Source organism: Orycteropus afer, unplaced genomic scaffold, assembly GCF_000298275.1.
Source record: "Orycteropus afer afer isolate SDZICR_OR568_19922 unplaced genomic scaffold, OryAfe1.0 scaffold00239, whole genome shotgun sequence".
Lineage (NCBI taxonomy): Eukaryota > Metazoa > Chordata > Mammalia > Tubulidentata > Orycteropodidae > Orycteropus > Orycteropus afer.
This window is the reverse complement of record NW_006921826.1, coordinates 3,449,145-3,463,192: the sequence shown is the minus strand read 5'-3', so window position 1 is coordinate 3,463,192 and position 14,048 is coordinate 3,449,145. Positions and strand designations below refer to the sequence as shown.

General features: G+C 38.5%; 1 protein-coding gene across 1 annotated transcript in view; it reads right to left on the bottom strand.

Moving 5' to 3' along the window:
- Positions 1 to 13,245: 13,245 nt before the first annotated feature.
- CATSPERE (catsper channel auxiliary subunit epsilon) overlaps positions 13,246 to 14,048 on the bottom strand; it is a 461,049-nt gene continuing 460,246 nt past the window's right edge. Inside the window, exon 18 of the mRNA XM_007949156.1 lies at positions 13,246 to 13,407. Within this exon, the coding sequence (XP_007947347.1) occupies positions 13,246 to 13,407 (162 nt within the window). The remainder of the gene's footprint in view (positions 13,408 to 14,048) is intronic.

The window sequence follows — 14,048 nt, the reverse complement described above, 5'->3', positions numbered from 1 at the left end:
AACCGCCACCTTCTGGTTAGCAGTCAAATGCCTCAGGCACTATACCACCAGAGCTCCTAGAGGTGTCTCTTAACCCAGACAGCTGCTGGCTGCTGAGGCTGATGAACCCAAGGTCAGCAAGTAAAAGGGCACAGTCCTAAGATTAGCAGGCAATACAGGAGGCCACTAGTTCAAGTCTAGGAACAATCCCAAGATTGGCAGACTACTGGTTCAAGTCCAGGAGCTGGAGATAAAGACTTGGCCAAAGGCAGGATCCAAATGTGCCAAAAGCTAGAGACCTTGCTCACAGCTTCTCCTTATAGCAGGCCACACCCCTGTCTACTGGCAGCTCCCTTTCTACTGATTAACATCTCCCAGCAGATTCCACCATGGAAGTAATTACAATCTCTTAATGGGGAAAAACTACATCCAGCTGCCAAGTCATTTACAACCATGGCCCAGCCAAGTTGACACACAACCTTAACTACTACAGTGCTCCTGACCCAAGCAGTGGTATTTTCAGTCACTTCACATGCATGTGAAAGCTGAACAATGAATCATTCACTGCCATTGAGTCATTTCTGACTCATAGTGACCCTTCCCTGGGTTTCCCAGGAGGTATCTCTATGGAAGTAGATCGCTCAATCTTCCTTCCGAGGAGTGGCTGGTGGGTTTGAACTGCCAGCCTTCTGGTTAGCAGTCAAATGCCTTAGGCAGTATGCCACCAGAGCTCTCTGAATAATGAATAAGTAAGACCAAAGAAGAAATATTGCCTTTGAGTTATGATGTTGGAGAAGAATATTGAATATATCATGGGCTGTCAGAAGGATGAAGAAATCTGTCTTGGTAGAAGTAAAGCAAGAATGCTCCTTGGAAGCGAGGATGCTGAGATTTCAACTCACATACTTTGGAAATGTTACCAGGAGGGACTAGTCCCTGGAGAGGGACATCATACTTGATAAAGCAGAGAGTCAGCAAAAAAGAGGAATGCTGTCAAAGAGGTGGATTGACACAGTGGCTGCAAAAATGGGCTCAAGGATGGCGTAGGATTGGCAGTGTTTTATTCCATCATACATGGGGTCACTATGAGTTGGAACCAACCTGACAGCACCTAAAAACAACAGAGAAGTGAAGTGCCCTGAAAGACTAGGAAGGTATGGTCAAGAATGTTATATGCAACAGAGCAATACGGAAAAATGACCACTGGGTTTCATTTAGGGCACCATTGTGACCTTATCTACCTATTGCCAATGAGTCAATTAAGCATTTGGTTGCTAAGTGAAAGGTCAGTGGTTCAAACCCATTCTGTGGGAGAAAGATGAAGCAGTTTGCTTCCTTCAAGATTTACAGCTGTGGAAACCCTGTGGGATGTTTCTATTCTGTCCTAAAGGGTTACTATGAGTTGGTTTGTGACCTTAGTGAAAACAAATTTATTGATACAGGAGATGTATATGCAAGACTGTAGTTCATTAAAAATTCACCAATGCGAAAGTAAATCCAGTAAGTGTCTACTTCTTTGAGAAGTTTGGGTAAAATGGGCAAGAAAAGGGATTGGATAATCCTGGAGAGATATACAGGGTCAAGTTGGAGTGTTTGACAGAGAGGAAGAACTGAATAGATACAGTGGCTGAGGAAGGGTTCTAGTGGAATAGGGTAAGGTTGAAAGTTTAGGAGAAAAAGGGAAAGACTGTCCAGGATGATCTGGGAGGATATAGGAAAGAATAGAGTATAGGGAGGGAATGCTGTCTTTTAAGACAAAGTGAAGTTAAGTAGGGAACATATAGTTTATTGTGAATGTACAAACCTTGTAGGTTGGGTGGGAATTAAGGGGCAAAGGAAAGCTGAAGGAGACCATGCCATATGATCTCAATTTTTGTGGCTCTAAAAGTCAAAACTTTCTGGATTTTCTGAGTAAAAGATGAGCATGTATGTGTTTGAGTAAGTTTCTCAAAATTACTCGTGTGTGTGTGTCTTCTATTAAATGCTATTGTCATCTGGGTGCCAGATATCTGCCACTTCACCTCATGGGTGCTTCCTATCAGAGTGGATTTACTTCTTAAGCCAGACATAATAAATAATAATAATAATTTTAAAAAATGAACTCACAACTATAGATTTATAAAAGTCATTGACTGCAATGAACACTTCATACAAGATTGTTTTCCCCGTATTCATTGCCATTATACCTTATACAATAATATTTTGTGTAGTAGGACTTCAGTTGGGAAACCTGAACAGCCCTTACACATACAGCCCTAAAAATGTGCAAGGGCTATGTTTTAGAAAGAGATGGGGAAGAGGTGCTTTTCTTTTTTAATGGTGACTGAAATTTCCCTCAAAAAAGCCCAGTAGGCACTGGTCATTACCTGGGGGTCAATCCAAAGGTCTCAATTGCAAATATAGCTGTTAGATTACAGAAGCTGCAAAGCAGAAAAAATATTATTAAAGATTAAGTTAAGGACAATATATTAAAAAAAAAACCAAAAACCCACAACCCCCTCTATGGTAACAATAAAATCATACGTTATAAAAGCCTAATCTTAGTTAAGGTGTCATTTTCTTGAGAAGGGACAGGATATATACATTTACATAACAGCTGTGATAATTTTTCCATATGTGCCAGTTAGGTGGCTATGAGAGTCCTGAGTTCATCAGTACAACTTCATTGGCCTAACAACTTTACAACATATTAATAGTGGTTACCAAGGCATAAAGTTTACACAGTTGTCAGTAGCAGAGCCGGTACATGAATTCAGGGTTTTCCGACCCCTATGATGTCCCCTGATACAAGTTGACCCAATCAGGGTGCTGGAGAATATCAGGAACCCTTAATATATGTAGCTATATTATAATTTCTAAAGTAACTGAGTATTTCTAACTTATCATATTGTCTATAATGAGGCAGGATAGCTAAATAAACATTTATGATATGGTTTCACCTATGTTCCTATAGGAGTAAAAAGAAGAAAGAAACTTAATTTTATTGTTTGCTATATGTGCAGCAAATTTAGGGATAATTATTTTAAAAAAGGTACAAATGGTTAAGTGCTAGGTTACTAACCAAAAATTTAGCAATTCAAACCCATCCGGAGGCAGCTCAGAAGAAAGGCCTGGTCACCTGCTTTTGTAAGGTCACAGCCCTGAAAACTTTAGCAACACTTTTCTGACAGATTTCTTTTAGTTTTCTTAATGAAAGAGTTCATTTTTAGCACTGTGCATTGTGCTATTCACTGTCTATATTGGGCTTTAAATTATTGTAAGCATCAGGAGTTGGTAAATATGGCCTTGGCCATAGAAATGACACCAGATATCATATGATACAATTTTGCAAGACCTATGACTTACTCAAAGGAGCTCTGGTAGCATAGTGCCTAAGGCACTTGACTGCTAATCAGAAAGCTGGCGGTTCAAACCTACCAGCCACTCCTCGGAAGGAAGATGGGTTAATCTACTTCCGTAGTGATACTGCCTCGGAAACCCAAGGAGGGGTTGCTATGAGTCGGGTCCGATTCGACAGCACATAACAACAACAACAACAACAACATGACTTACTCAAAAAATACCTTTTTACAACAACATAAATGATAACTATACATGTGGACCTTGCCAGATGGAATACACAGGAACAAAAGTGACTACATCTGTGGGAACAGGTGATAGAGACGCTCAATATCATCAGTCATAACAAGACCAGGAGCTGACTGTGGAACGGACAGCATCAATTGCTCAAATGCTAGTTCAAGATGAAGCTGAAGAAAATGAAAATAAGTCCACAAGAACCAAAATACAACCTTGAGTGTATTCCACTTGAATTTAGAGACCATTTGAAGAATAGATTGATGCATTGAACATCAACGACTGATGACCAGATGAATTGTGGGATGACATAAAAAATATCATACATGAAGAAAGTGAAAGGTCATTAAAAAGACAAGAAAGGAGGAAAAGACCAAAATGGATGTCAGAAACTCTGAAACTTGTTCTTGAATACAGAGCAGCTAAAGTGAATGGAAGAAATGATGAAATAAAAGAGCTGAACAGAAGATTTCAAAGGGTGGCTTGAGAAGACAAAGTAAAGTATTATAACGAAATGTGCAAAGACTTGGGGTTAGAAAACCAAAAAGGAAGACCACATTCAGCATTTTTCAAGATGAAAGAACTGAAGAAACAATTCAAGTCTTGAAATGCAATATTGAAGGATTCTTAGGGCAAAATATTGAAAGTGAAGGAAGCATCAAAAGAAGATGTCACTATATCAAAAGAGTCACTATATCATAGAGTCACAAAGTCACTCTACCAAAAAGAATTGGTCAATTCTACCAAAAAGAACTGGTCAATGTTCAACCATTTCAGGAGGTAGCATATGATCAAAAACGTGACCAAGTATTGAAGGAAGAAGTGCAAGCTGCACTGCAGGAACTGGCATAACACAAGGCTCCAGGAATTGACAGAACACTCATTGAGATGGTTCAACAAACAGGTGCATCTCTGGAGGCATTTAACTCATTTATGCCAAGAAATTTGGAAGACAGCTGCTTGGCCAACCAACTAGAAGAGAATTTGTGCCCATTCCAAAGAAAAGTAACCCAACAGAATATGGAAAATATTGAACACTATCATTAATATCACATGCAAGTAAAATTTTGCTGAAGATAATTAAAAAATGGTTGCAGCAGTATATTGACAGGAAACTTCTGGAAATTCCAGTTGGATTCAGAAGAGGACTTGGAATAAGGGATATTACTGCTGATGTCAGATGGGTCTTGGGTGAAAGCAAAGAATACCAGAAAGATGTTTACCTGTGTTTTATTATTTATGCAAATACATTAGACTGTGTGGATCACAACAAATCATGGATAACATTGAGAAGAATGGGAATTCCAGAACACTTAATTGTGCTTATGAAGAACCTGTACATAGACCAAGAGTCTGTCATTCAAACAGAGTAAAGGGATACTGCGTGGTTTAAAATCAGGAAAGGTGTGTTTTAGGGTTGTAACATTTCACCTTATGTGTTCAATCTGTATCACTGTCGTTGAGGCGGATCTGACTCATAGTGACCGCTCCTTGGGTTTGTTTCTGAGGCAGTATCACTATGGAAGTAGATTGCCCAACCTTCCTTCCGAGAAGTGGCTGGTGGGTTTGAACCACCAGCAGTGTGCCTTCCTTCTGGTTAGCAGTCAAGTGCCTTAGGCACTACGCTACCAGAGCTCCCTGAATCATGTAGTTGTTGTTGTTGTTGTTGTTTGCCGTCGAGTCGGCCCCGACTCATAGCGACCCCTCCTTGGGTTTCCGAGGCAGTATCACTACGGAAGTAGTATTGCCCAACCTTCCTTCCGAGGAGTGGCTGGTGTGTTTGAACCGCCAGCCGTCTGGTTAGCAGGCAAGTGTCTTAGCCACTATGCTACCAGAGTAGTAGTTGTTAGTTATTTCCTTGTAGGTAGGACATCTGACACACATGGAGCTGACATGTGTTGGAATTGGCCTGATGACAACTGGTTTTACTGGTTTAGGGATTTCTAAGGCTTTTCTTAAAAAGCCCTGGTGGTGTAATTGTTAAATGCTTGGCTGTAAACTGAACGTTTGGCAGTTTGAACCCACCCAGTGCTCTGTGGGAGAAAGGTGAGGCAATCTGTTTCCATAAAGATTTACAGTGTTGGAAATCTTTTGAACAATTCTATTCTGTCCTGTAAGGTTGCTATGAGTCAGAATCAACTTGAAGGCAGATTTTTTTTTTTTTTTTTTAAATAAGACTTTTCCTGGGTAGTTGAAGATCTAGAAAGAGGGTTCTCTTTCTTGCTAGTGAGGGAGTGGCTTCCTGCACAATAACTTCTAGTGAGCAAAGGCTGACAGTGAATTAGTAAGCAGGTCTTTTGTCCTCATTCTATGCAAACTTCCCATCATTGTAAAACTTCAAGTCTGCATTCAGGAGTTTTTCTTTTCCAGCTGTTGTACTATGACATTATTTTCTTTCCTGCTTTAATTGAGTGTCTTCAATTAGGGAATGAAGAGAGAAATAGAGTAAAAAACACAGGGCCATTTCACCATCTTCCCAGAACGCTTTTTGTTAACTTTCTACAAAATTGCTCTTAACCTTTATATTTAACAGAAACTTTTCTCTTAATGGTGATCCATGACTCTATGACATTGTTGATTCTACTTACTAAGCATTACATATCTTACCTCTTGACTTCTGCGACATTGCCATGTCTTAGTGTAACTCATTTATTGGACTTTGTGGAGTGAAAATAGAAAAAAAATATATAACAACTATTCTTTCTTATCCCTGTTTCTTTAAAGAAATTATCTGTACAGTTATTCTCTCCCACCCCTGGATGAAATGGTGGACAAATCCCAGATTGCAGATATTAATGACTATTCTAAATTTCTAGGTAATAAAAAGCCTAGTCCAATATATTTACAAAGCTTATTCTCTCAAACATTAAAACAATTTCTTCCTTTCTCAAACTTGGAGATGAATCAGTGTTCAAGACATAGCAATGAAGAGAAGGGTATGGTCATTCATTTTCTTTTGATCACTAAACTTCCTCTCCCACCTGCTGGTTGCTGTTACTGGGTTTTCTAGGGTTAGGCACATTAGTAGAAGGGGATCAAAATCATATATGCCTATGTTCTTGGTTGAGAGCCTCTGTGTACTAGATACTCAAATATTAGCCTTTTCTCTCAAGAGGAAAGAGGTAACATTCCAACACCCAAAACAAAGAATGGGTTTGTTGTATGTTTGTCACCTGATGCGCCAAGATTCAGGTGATGTTTACTGTGTCTGGCCATTTACCAATAACTACTCATCCCTTGGCTTCCTATGGTTTTCCCCCACATATTCTCTTTTGGGGTCATTTTACCCTGAAGATGGACAGAGTGTGGTCCCTTTCAAGTCCAGTTCCCTTTTATAGGTCCTATTTATGAACCTATCTGAAACTATAGGAGTCCTATTTCCTCACATCACATCACATTAAGGGACTTGACTGCTAACCAGAAGGCTGGTGGTTCAAACCCACTAGCCACTCCTCGGAAGGAAGATGGGGCAATCTACTTCTGTAGTGATACTGCCTCGGAAACTCAAGGAGGGGTCTCTATGAGTCGGGTCCAACTCGATGGCAAATAATAACAACAACAACATTGTCAGTGTAAGGAGCTCTGGTGGTGCAGTGGGTAAGACATTTGGCTGCTAACCAGAAAGTCAGCAGTTCAAAACCACCAGCAACTCTGTGGAAGGAAGATGAGGCAATCTACTTTCTTAAAGATTTATAGCCTTGGAAACCTAATGGGGATTGCTGTGAGTTGCAATTGACTTAATGGCAGTGAGGTTTTTTTTTTTTTTTTTTTTGTCATTGTACTTGTAGGCAGCCTCTCACCTTCAAATTTTTCTAGGTGAGAGTTAGGAATAGTTTTTGTTCTCCCATCCCAAATCAGAAGCACTCTAATTCTCATGGGTAAAGGACAGGGAATGCACATCATTTGGAAAACTCCCTTTAGAGAAAACCTCACTTTTAGACTTTCTTATGAACTCTCAGCCTTCTTTGAAATAGCTTAGAGTTTAGGGGGAAGGAGACAATTTTGGGACACCCTTATTCCAAGTCTTATATTAATGACCAACTTTAGAACCATTGAAGAAATTGGCTTTGGGGATTCTGCTAAATCTACAAGATAGATGTTGTTGTTATGTGCCATGGAGTCAGACCTGACTCATAGCGAACCCTCCTTGGGTTTCCAAGGTGATATCACTATGAAAGTAGATTGCCCAACCTTCCTTCTGAGGAGGGCTGATGGGTTTGAACCACCAGCCTTCTGGTTAGCAGTCAAGTTCCTTAGGTACTATGCTACCAAAACTCCTGCAAGATAGATAGAATTTCATTTAGATAATGCATTTTAATGTGCTTTCCTGTTTCCTTTCTATTTTTTCTTTCTCTTCAGTTTTCTTTTACATGAAGAACATTCTGCCCTGCCCCTCTGTCTATTGCCCTCAATTACCTAAATATGGGTATCTCTGAAAGCATTTTTTTTTTTCCCTCTCTGTAATGGAAGATATCCATATCATATTTTTAAGTCTTTATCTCCAGTTTTTCCCTTAAATTCAAGGCTAAAATTAGAATGTTTAACTGTTTATAAGACATCTTCACTCAGGTATCTCATTTTCCAACAAATTTGAAAAACCTAGAAGAAATGGACTGATTTCTAGAAATACACTACCCACCTAAAGTAACACAAACTGAGGTGGAAAATGTGGACATACCCATAACAAAAGAAGAAACTGAACAGGTCATTTAAAAAACTACCAACAAAAGAAGTCTGGGTCCAGACAGCTTCCCTGGAGAATTCTACCAAACATTCAGAGAAGACTGACTCCTATCTTACTCAAACGATTCTAGAACATAGAAAAAGATGGAATACTCCCAAATTCATTTTATGAAACAAACATAGCTCTGATATGATACCAAAACCAGGTAAAGATATCACAAAAAAGGAAAATTACAGACCAATGTCCATCATGAATATAGGATATATTCTTCAAGAAAATCTTCAACAAAACCCTAGCCATTCCTATTATCAAATTATGAATTGAACATTATACAAAAAACAAAAACAAAAACAAATGGGGTTCATACCAGGTATACAAGGATGGGCCAACATTAAAAAAAAAACCAAAAACCACAAACCAACATAATCCACCACATAAATAAAACAAAAGAAAGAACCACATGATTATATCAATTGATGCAGTAAAGGCATTTGATAAAATCCAACACCCATTCCTTATTAAACCTGTCAGCAAAATAGAAATAGAAGGGAAATTCCTCAACATAATAAAGAGCATATGCACAAAAACACCAGCCAACATTATTCTCAATGAAGAGAGACTGAAAGCATTCCTCTTGTGAACCACACAAAGATCCCCTCTATGACCACTTCTATTCAACATTGTGTTAGAAGTACTAGCCAGGGAAATAAGGCAAAAAGAGAAATAAAAGACATCCAAATTGGCAAACCAAAACCCAAACCCAAACTCATTGCCATTGAGTTGGATCTGACTCATAATGACCCCTCCTTGGGTTTCCAAGGTGGTTTCATTATGGAAGTAGATTGCCCAGTCTCCCTTCTGAGGAGTTGCTGGTGGGCTTGAACTGCTAGCCTTGTAGTTAGCAGTCAAATACCTTAGGCACTACACCACCAGAGCAATTGGCAGACAAGAAGTAAAATTATCTCCATTTGTAGAAGATATGATCCTATATTCAGAAAAATCAATAGACTCAACAAGAAAATAACAAACTAATTGAAAGATTCAGGAAAGTGGCAGGATATAGGATCAATATATAAAAATTAGTTGGATCTCTCTACATCAACATAGATATTTCAGAAAAGGACATAAGGAAAACAATACCATTTACAATAGCTACTAAAAAGATAAAATACTCAGGAAGAAATGTTACTGGGGACACAAAAGACCTATACAAAGCTACAAAAACACTACTTCAAGAAACCATGAAAGATCTACCTAAATGGAAGAATATACCATGCTTGTGGATAGGAAGATTGAACATTATGAAAATGTCAATACTACCCAAAGCAATCTATAGATTCAATAAATCTCAATCCAGATTCCATCAGCATTCTTTAAGGACATGGAAAAACCAGTCACTGATTTTATATGGAAAGGAAAGAGACCTCAGATAAGCAAAACACTGCTGAAGGAGAATAACAATGTAGGTGATCTCACACTCCTTTACCTCAAAATTTACTATACATCCACAGTAGTCACAACAGCCTGGTATTGGTACAATGACAGACACATAGACCAGTAGAACAGAACTGAAAATTCAGAAATAGATCCATCCACCCATGGATAGCTGCCTAAGGCATTTAACTGCTAACCAGAGGCTGGCGGTTCAAACTCACCAGCCACTCCTCAGAAGGAAGGTTGGGCAATCTACTTCCGTAGTGATTTTGCCTTGGAAACCCAAGGCCGGGTTTTTTTTTGTTGGAATTTGCTCGATGGCAGTGAGTTTTTTTTTTTTTTTTTTTCTTTATGGCAAAGGAGCTCTGGTGGCACAGTACTGCTAATCAGAAGGTTGGCGGTTCAAACCCACCAGCTACTCCCTGAAAGAAAGTCTGGGCAATCTACTTCCATAAAGATTCACCACCTCAGAAACCCAAAGGGAGTTGCTAATAGTCAGAATTGACTCAATGGCAGTGAGTTTGGTTTAGGAATTTATGGCACATATAAACTATCAAATATAACCCAAAATGCACAAACAGCAGAAGATAAACTAGATGATTGGGACCTTCTAAAAATTAAATTCTTATGCATCAAAAGACTTCTCCAAAAGAGTAATAAGAAAACCTATGGACTGGGAAATAATATTTGGCAATGACATATCTGACAAGGGACTTATCCATGAAATTATAGAAAACACCAACATTCAACATCAAAAACATAATCAATGCAATTAAACAATGGGCAGAGGACATGAACAGACACTTCACCAAAGAAGATATTCAGGGAGCCAACAAACACAAGAAGAATGCTCTCTATCATGAGTCATTAGAGAGATGCAAATAGAAACAATAATGAGATATTATCTCACCTCAGCAAGAATAGCAAAATTTAACCAGACAGAAAACAACAAGTTCTGGCAAGGGTATGGAGAGAATGGAACCCTCTACAATTCTGGTGGGACTGTAAAATGGTATAACCACTGTGGAAAATGATATGGTGCTTCCTCAAAAAGATGGAAATAGAAATTCCATTTGATCCAGCAATCCTGCTACTAGATATATATCCTAAGGAAGTGACAGCCAGAACACGAATAGATACATGCACATCCATGTTCATCGCAGCACTATTTACAATATCAAAGAGATGGAAACAACCTAAGTGCCTATCAATGGATGAATGGATAACCAAACTATATGGTTCATACACACAGTGGAATACTATGCAACATTAAAGAATAATGAAGAATCCCTGAAACACCTCATAACTTGGATGAATTTGGAAGATGTAATGATGAGTGAAATAATCATAGAAGGACACATATTGTATGAGTTCACTATTATAAATAGTCAAAGAAAGGTTTATAGACAGAAAGAAACTTTCTTTACAGGTTACCAGGGATGGGAGGGGAGTAGAGGGAAATTGGTAGCTAGGTAAGAGACATGCATTGATTTGTGTGAAGGGAAAGGCAATATACCAAACGTGGGTGACCAGCACAATATCATTAAGGAAATGGGAGATATGGAGAGCTGCACAAGAGGTACAGACAACAAAGGTAAATACTTTTTTACACACAATACTGCATTATCAGTAATAACAAACATTAATCTACAGATCAATCTACATAGATAGGCAAGATGATCAGGTATGGGTAGATGAACATGAAAACACCTTTGACCACATACAGGTTTGGCAGACAATGTTTCTACATATGTATCGGTATGTACTATAAAATTGTCCATATATAATAGAGCTAACAGGGGGCAAAGTTATGATAACTTCTTAGACACAACCAAATTCCTTGAGGGAGTAAGTCACTGGACTTGCTGGCTTGGGACCATCGTCAAGCTCAATCGGTATAACATATATGCAAAAACATTTTTCTACATCCTACCTTGGTGAGTAGTTACTGAGATCTTAAAAGGTGGGGTGTGGCCATCTAAAATGCAACTATTGGTCTCTCCATATCCAGAACACAGAAGAGTAAAGAGAATCAAAGATGCATGGAAACAATTAATCCAAGTGACTAGTAGACCATGGGAAACAGCCTACATGACCCTGAGACCAGAAGAACAAGATGGTGCCCAGCTGTCACTACTCACCATTTGGAAAGGGATCAAAGTTGGAGATCCTGGATAATGTGGGGAAAAAAAAATGTGGAACAAAACTCAAAATCATAAAAAGAGACCCGGCTTACTGGTATGATAGATTATGATAGATACTGGTGAATCCCTTGTGAGACTATGGCTCTTAGTCACCTTTGGGCCTGGAATTGAATGTATTCCCATGGCTTAACTTTCAGCCAAACAAGAGACAGGACTTCAAGGTGAATAATTACACCAGGGAGGTATCCTCCTTAGGACAATCAACCATGGGAACTCAGAAGAGCAGAATTTGTGTAGGGAGAAAGCTCAGAAAGCAGGAATGCCTAGGAAAGAAGGACACAAGGGAAAAGGTAAACACAGGGAGGAAGTGGGAAGAGAGTTGTTATATTGTGGGGATTGCAGTCAATGTCATCAAACAAAATCTGTATGAATTGTTGAATGGAAAGTGAAATGCTCTGTAAACTTTCACCCCAATCACAATAAAAAGTTAAAAAATAATAATCAAAATAAACAAAAATCAAAACCAAACAATCCAAAAAAAAAAGAGTGGAAATACACTCAAACATTATGAATCACTTTGTCTCTTCCTGTTTTCTATGGTCCTCATTCGAGGTATTTTCTACCTGCCATCCTGACCCCAGGAGCCCTGGTAGTGCAGTGGTTAAAGCAGTAGGCTGCTAACTGAAAGGTCAGTGATTCAAAAACACCGAGCTAGCTGCTCCATGGGAGAAAGATGTGGTAGTCTGCTTCTGTAAAGGTTACAGATTTGGAAATCCTACGGGGCAATTCTACAGTGTTCTATAGGGTTATAAGGAGTTGGTATCTACTCGGTGGCAATATGCTAATGTTCAGCTCCACTGCATTTGTTAATATAACTTACCTAAACTGTCTTTCCTAGTCTTTTGGCAATGTAAATTCTGCTAATGTTCCATATTATCCAGTAAGTTTTCTTCTACTGCTCAAAACTACACTAATCTTTCCCATCTCTGAATTACTACTATGCCCATCAAAAATGCACATGATTATTTTTTAGAAATACTTTATCTATTTTGCTCTTATTTAGACTCTTAGGGTTTGTATGTGCTCCCCAATTTCTTATTCCTATCCCCAGCTGAATTATGTACACCTCAGAGTCTGAGGTTATGTTTATATTTGCATACAGCATGGCAATAGTACCTACTATGTACTCACAATGTAATAGAGAATTGATTAATTTAATGTTCAACATGAAATCTTATCTCCCACACCCATAGAATATTTACTTAATGTGACTGCTAGAAAATGAAAAAGGAAATATCTAACTAATAAGAATAACAACAATTGGCTATCTGGGTGGCATCAAATTAAATCAAGAAAATAAAAGTTTAATTTTGATGAACACTAAAAGTAATAAATTAAGCAGGTATTATTAAAATAAAACATTTACATTCACCTATAGTTTGGATCCAGGATCTTCACACCAAATACATACATTCCAGAATGGTCCATGGGCCAAATTATATGGTTAGAATTAGTTTGGTTGATAATCTCATATGGTTGATTCAAGTCTCCTGGTTTTCCAATAGCATAAGAAAAACAGTGTTTATAGTTCTGAACAGGATACAAAGAAAAAATCGTTAAGGTCAGTTTCTGACTTTAATAAAATTATAGTCGTCTGTATTTTTCTTAGCAAATAACTTAGAAAGAAATGTCTAATCTACCATTTTGGGGCTTTGTAGCAATTTTAGGGAGCTTTGGTCGTGTGGTGGGTAAGGCAATTTGGCTGCTAACCAGAAGATTGGCAGTTCAAACCCACCACTGCTCTGTGGGAGGAGGATGAGGTAATCTACTTCCATAAAGATTTACAGCCTTAGAAACCCAATGGGAGTCACTATGAGTTGGAATTGACTTGATAGCAGTGGGTTTGCTTTTTGGTTATAGCAATTTTAGGGGATATATAGGGCTAAAATTTGTTGAAAAGTATAGCTTAGTGAAAGCAAATGCTGTATTTGCAAACAATAATAAATTAGGAAGTTGAGAATATGTAAGGGTATAGCTTTTCTAAATCAGCAAAGCACAAAATCCCCCAAGGATGCTAAATCTGGAAACAGAAACTATTTCAATCACAAGCCATGGCCACAACAGTCAAAGTGGTATACCTTGAAATTTTATTCTCCCTTGTTGTTGTTTGCCGTCGAGTCGGCCCCGACTCATAGCGACCCCTCCTTGGGTTTCCGAGGCAGTATCACTAC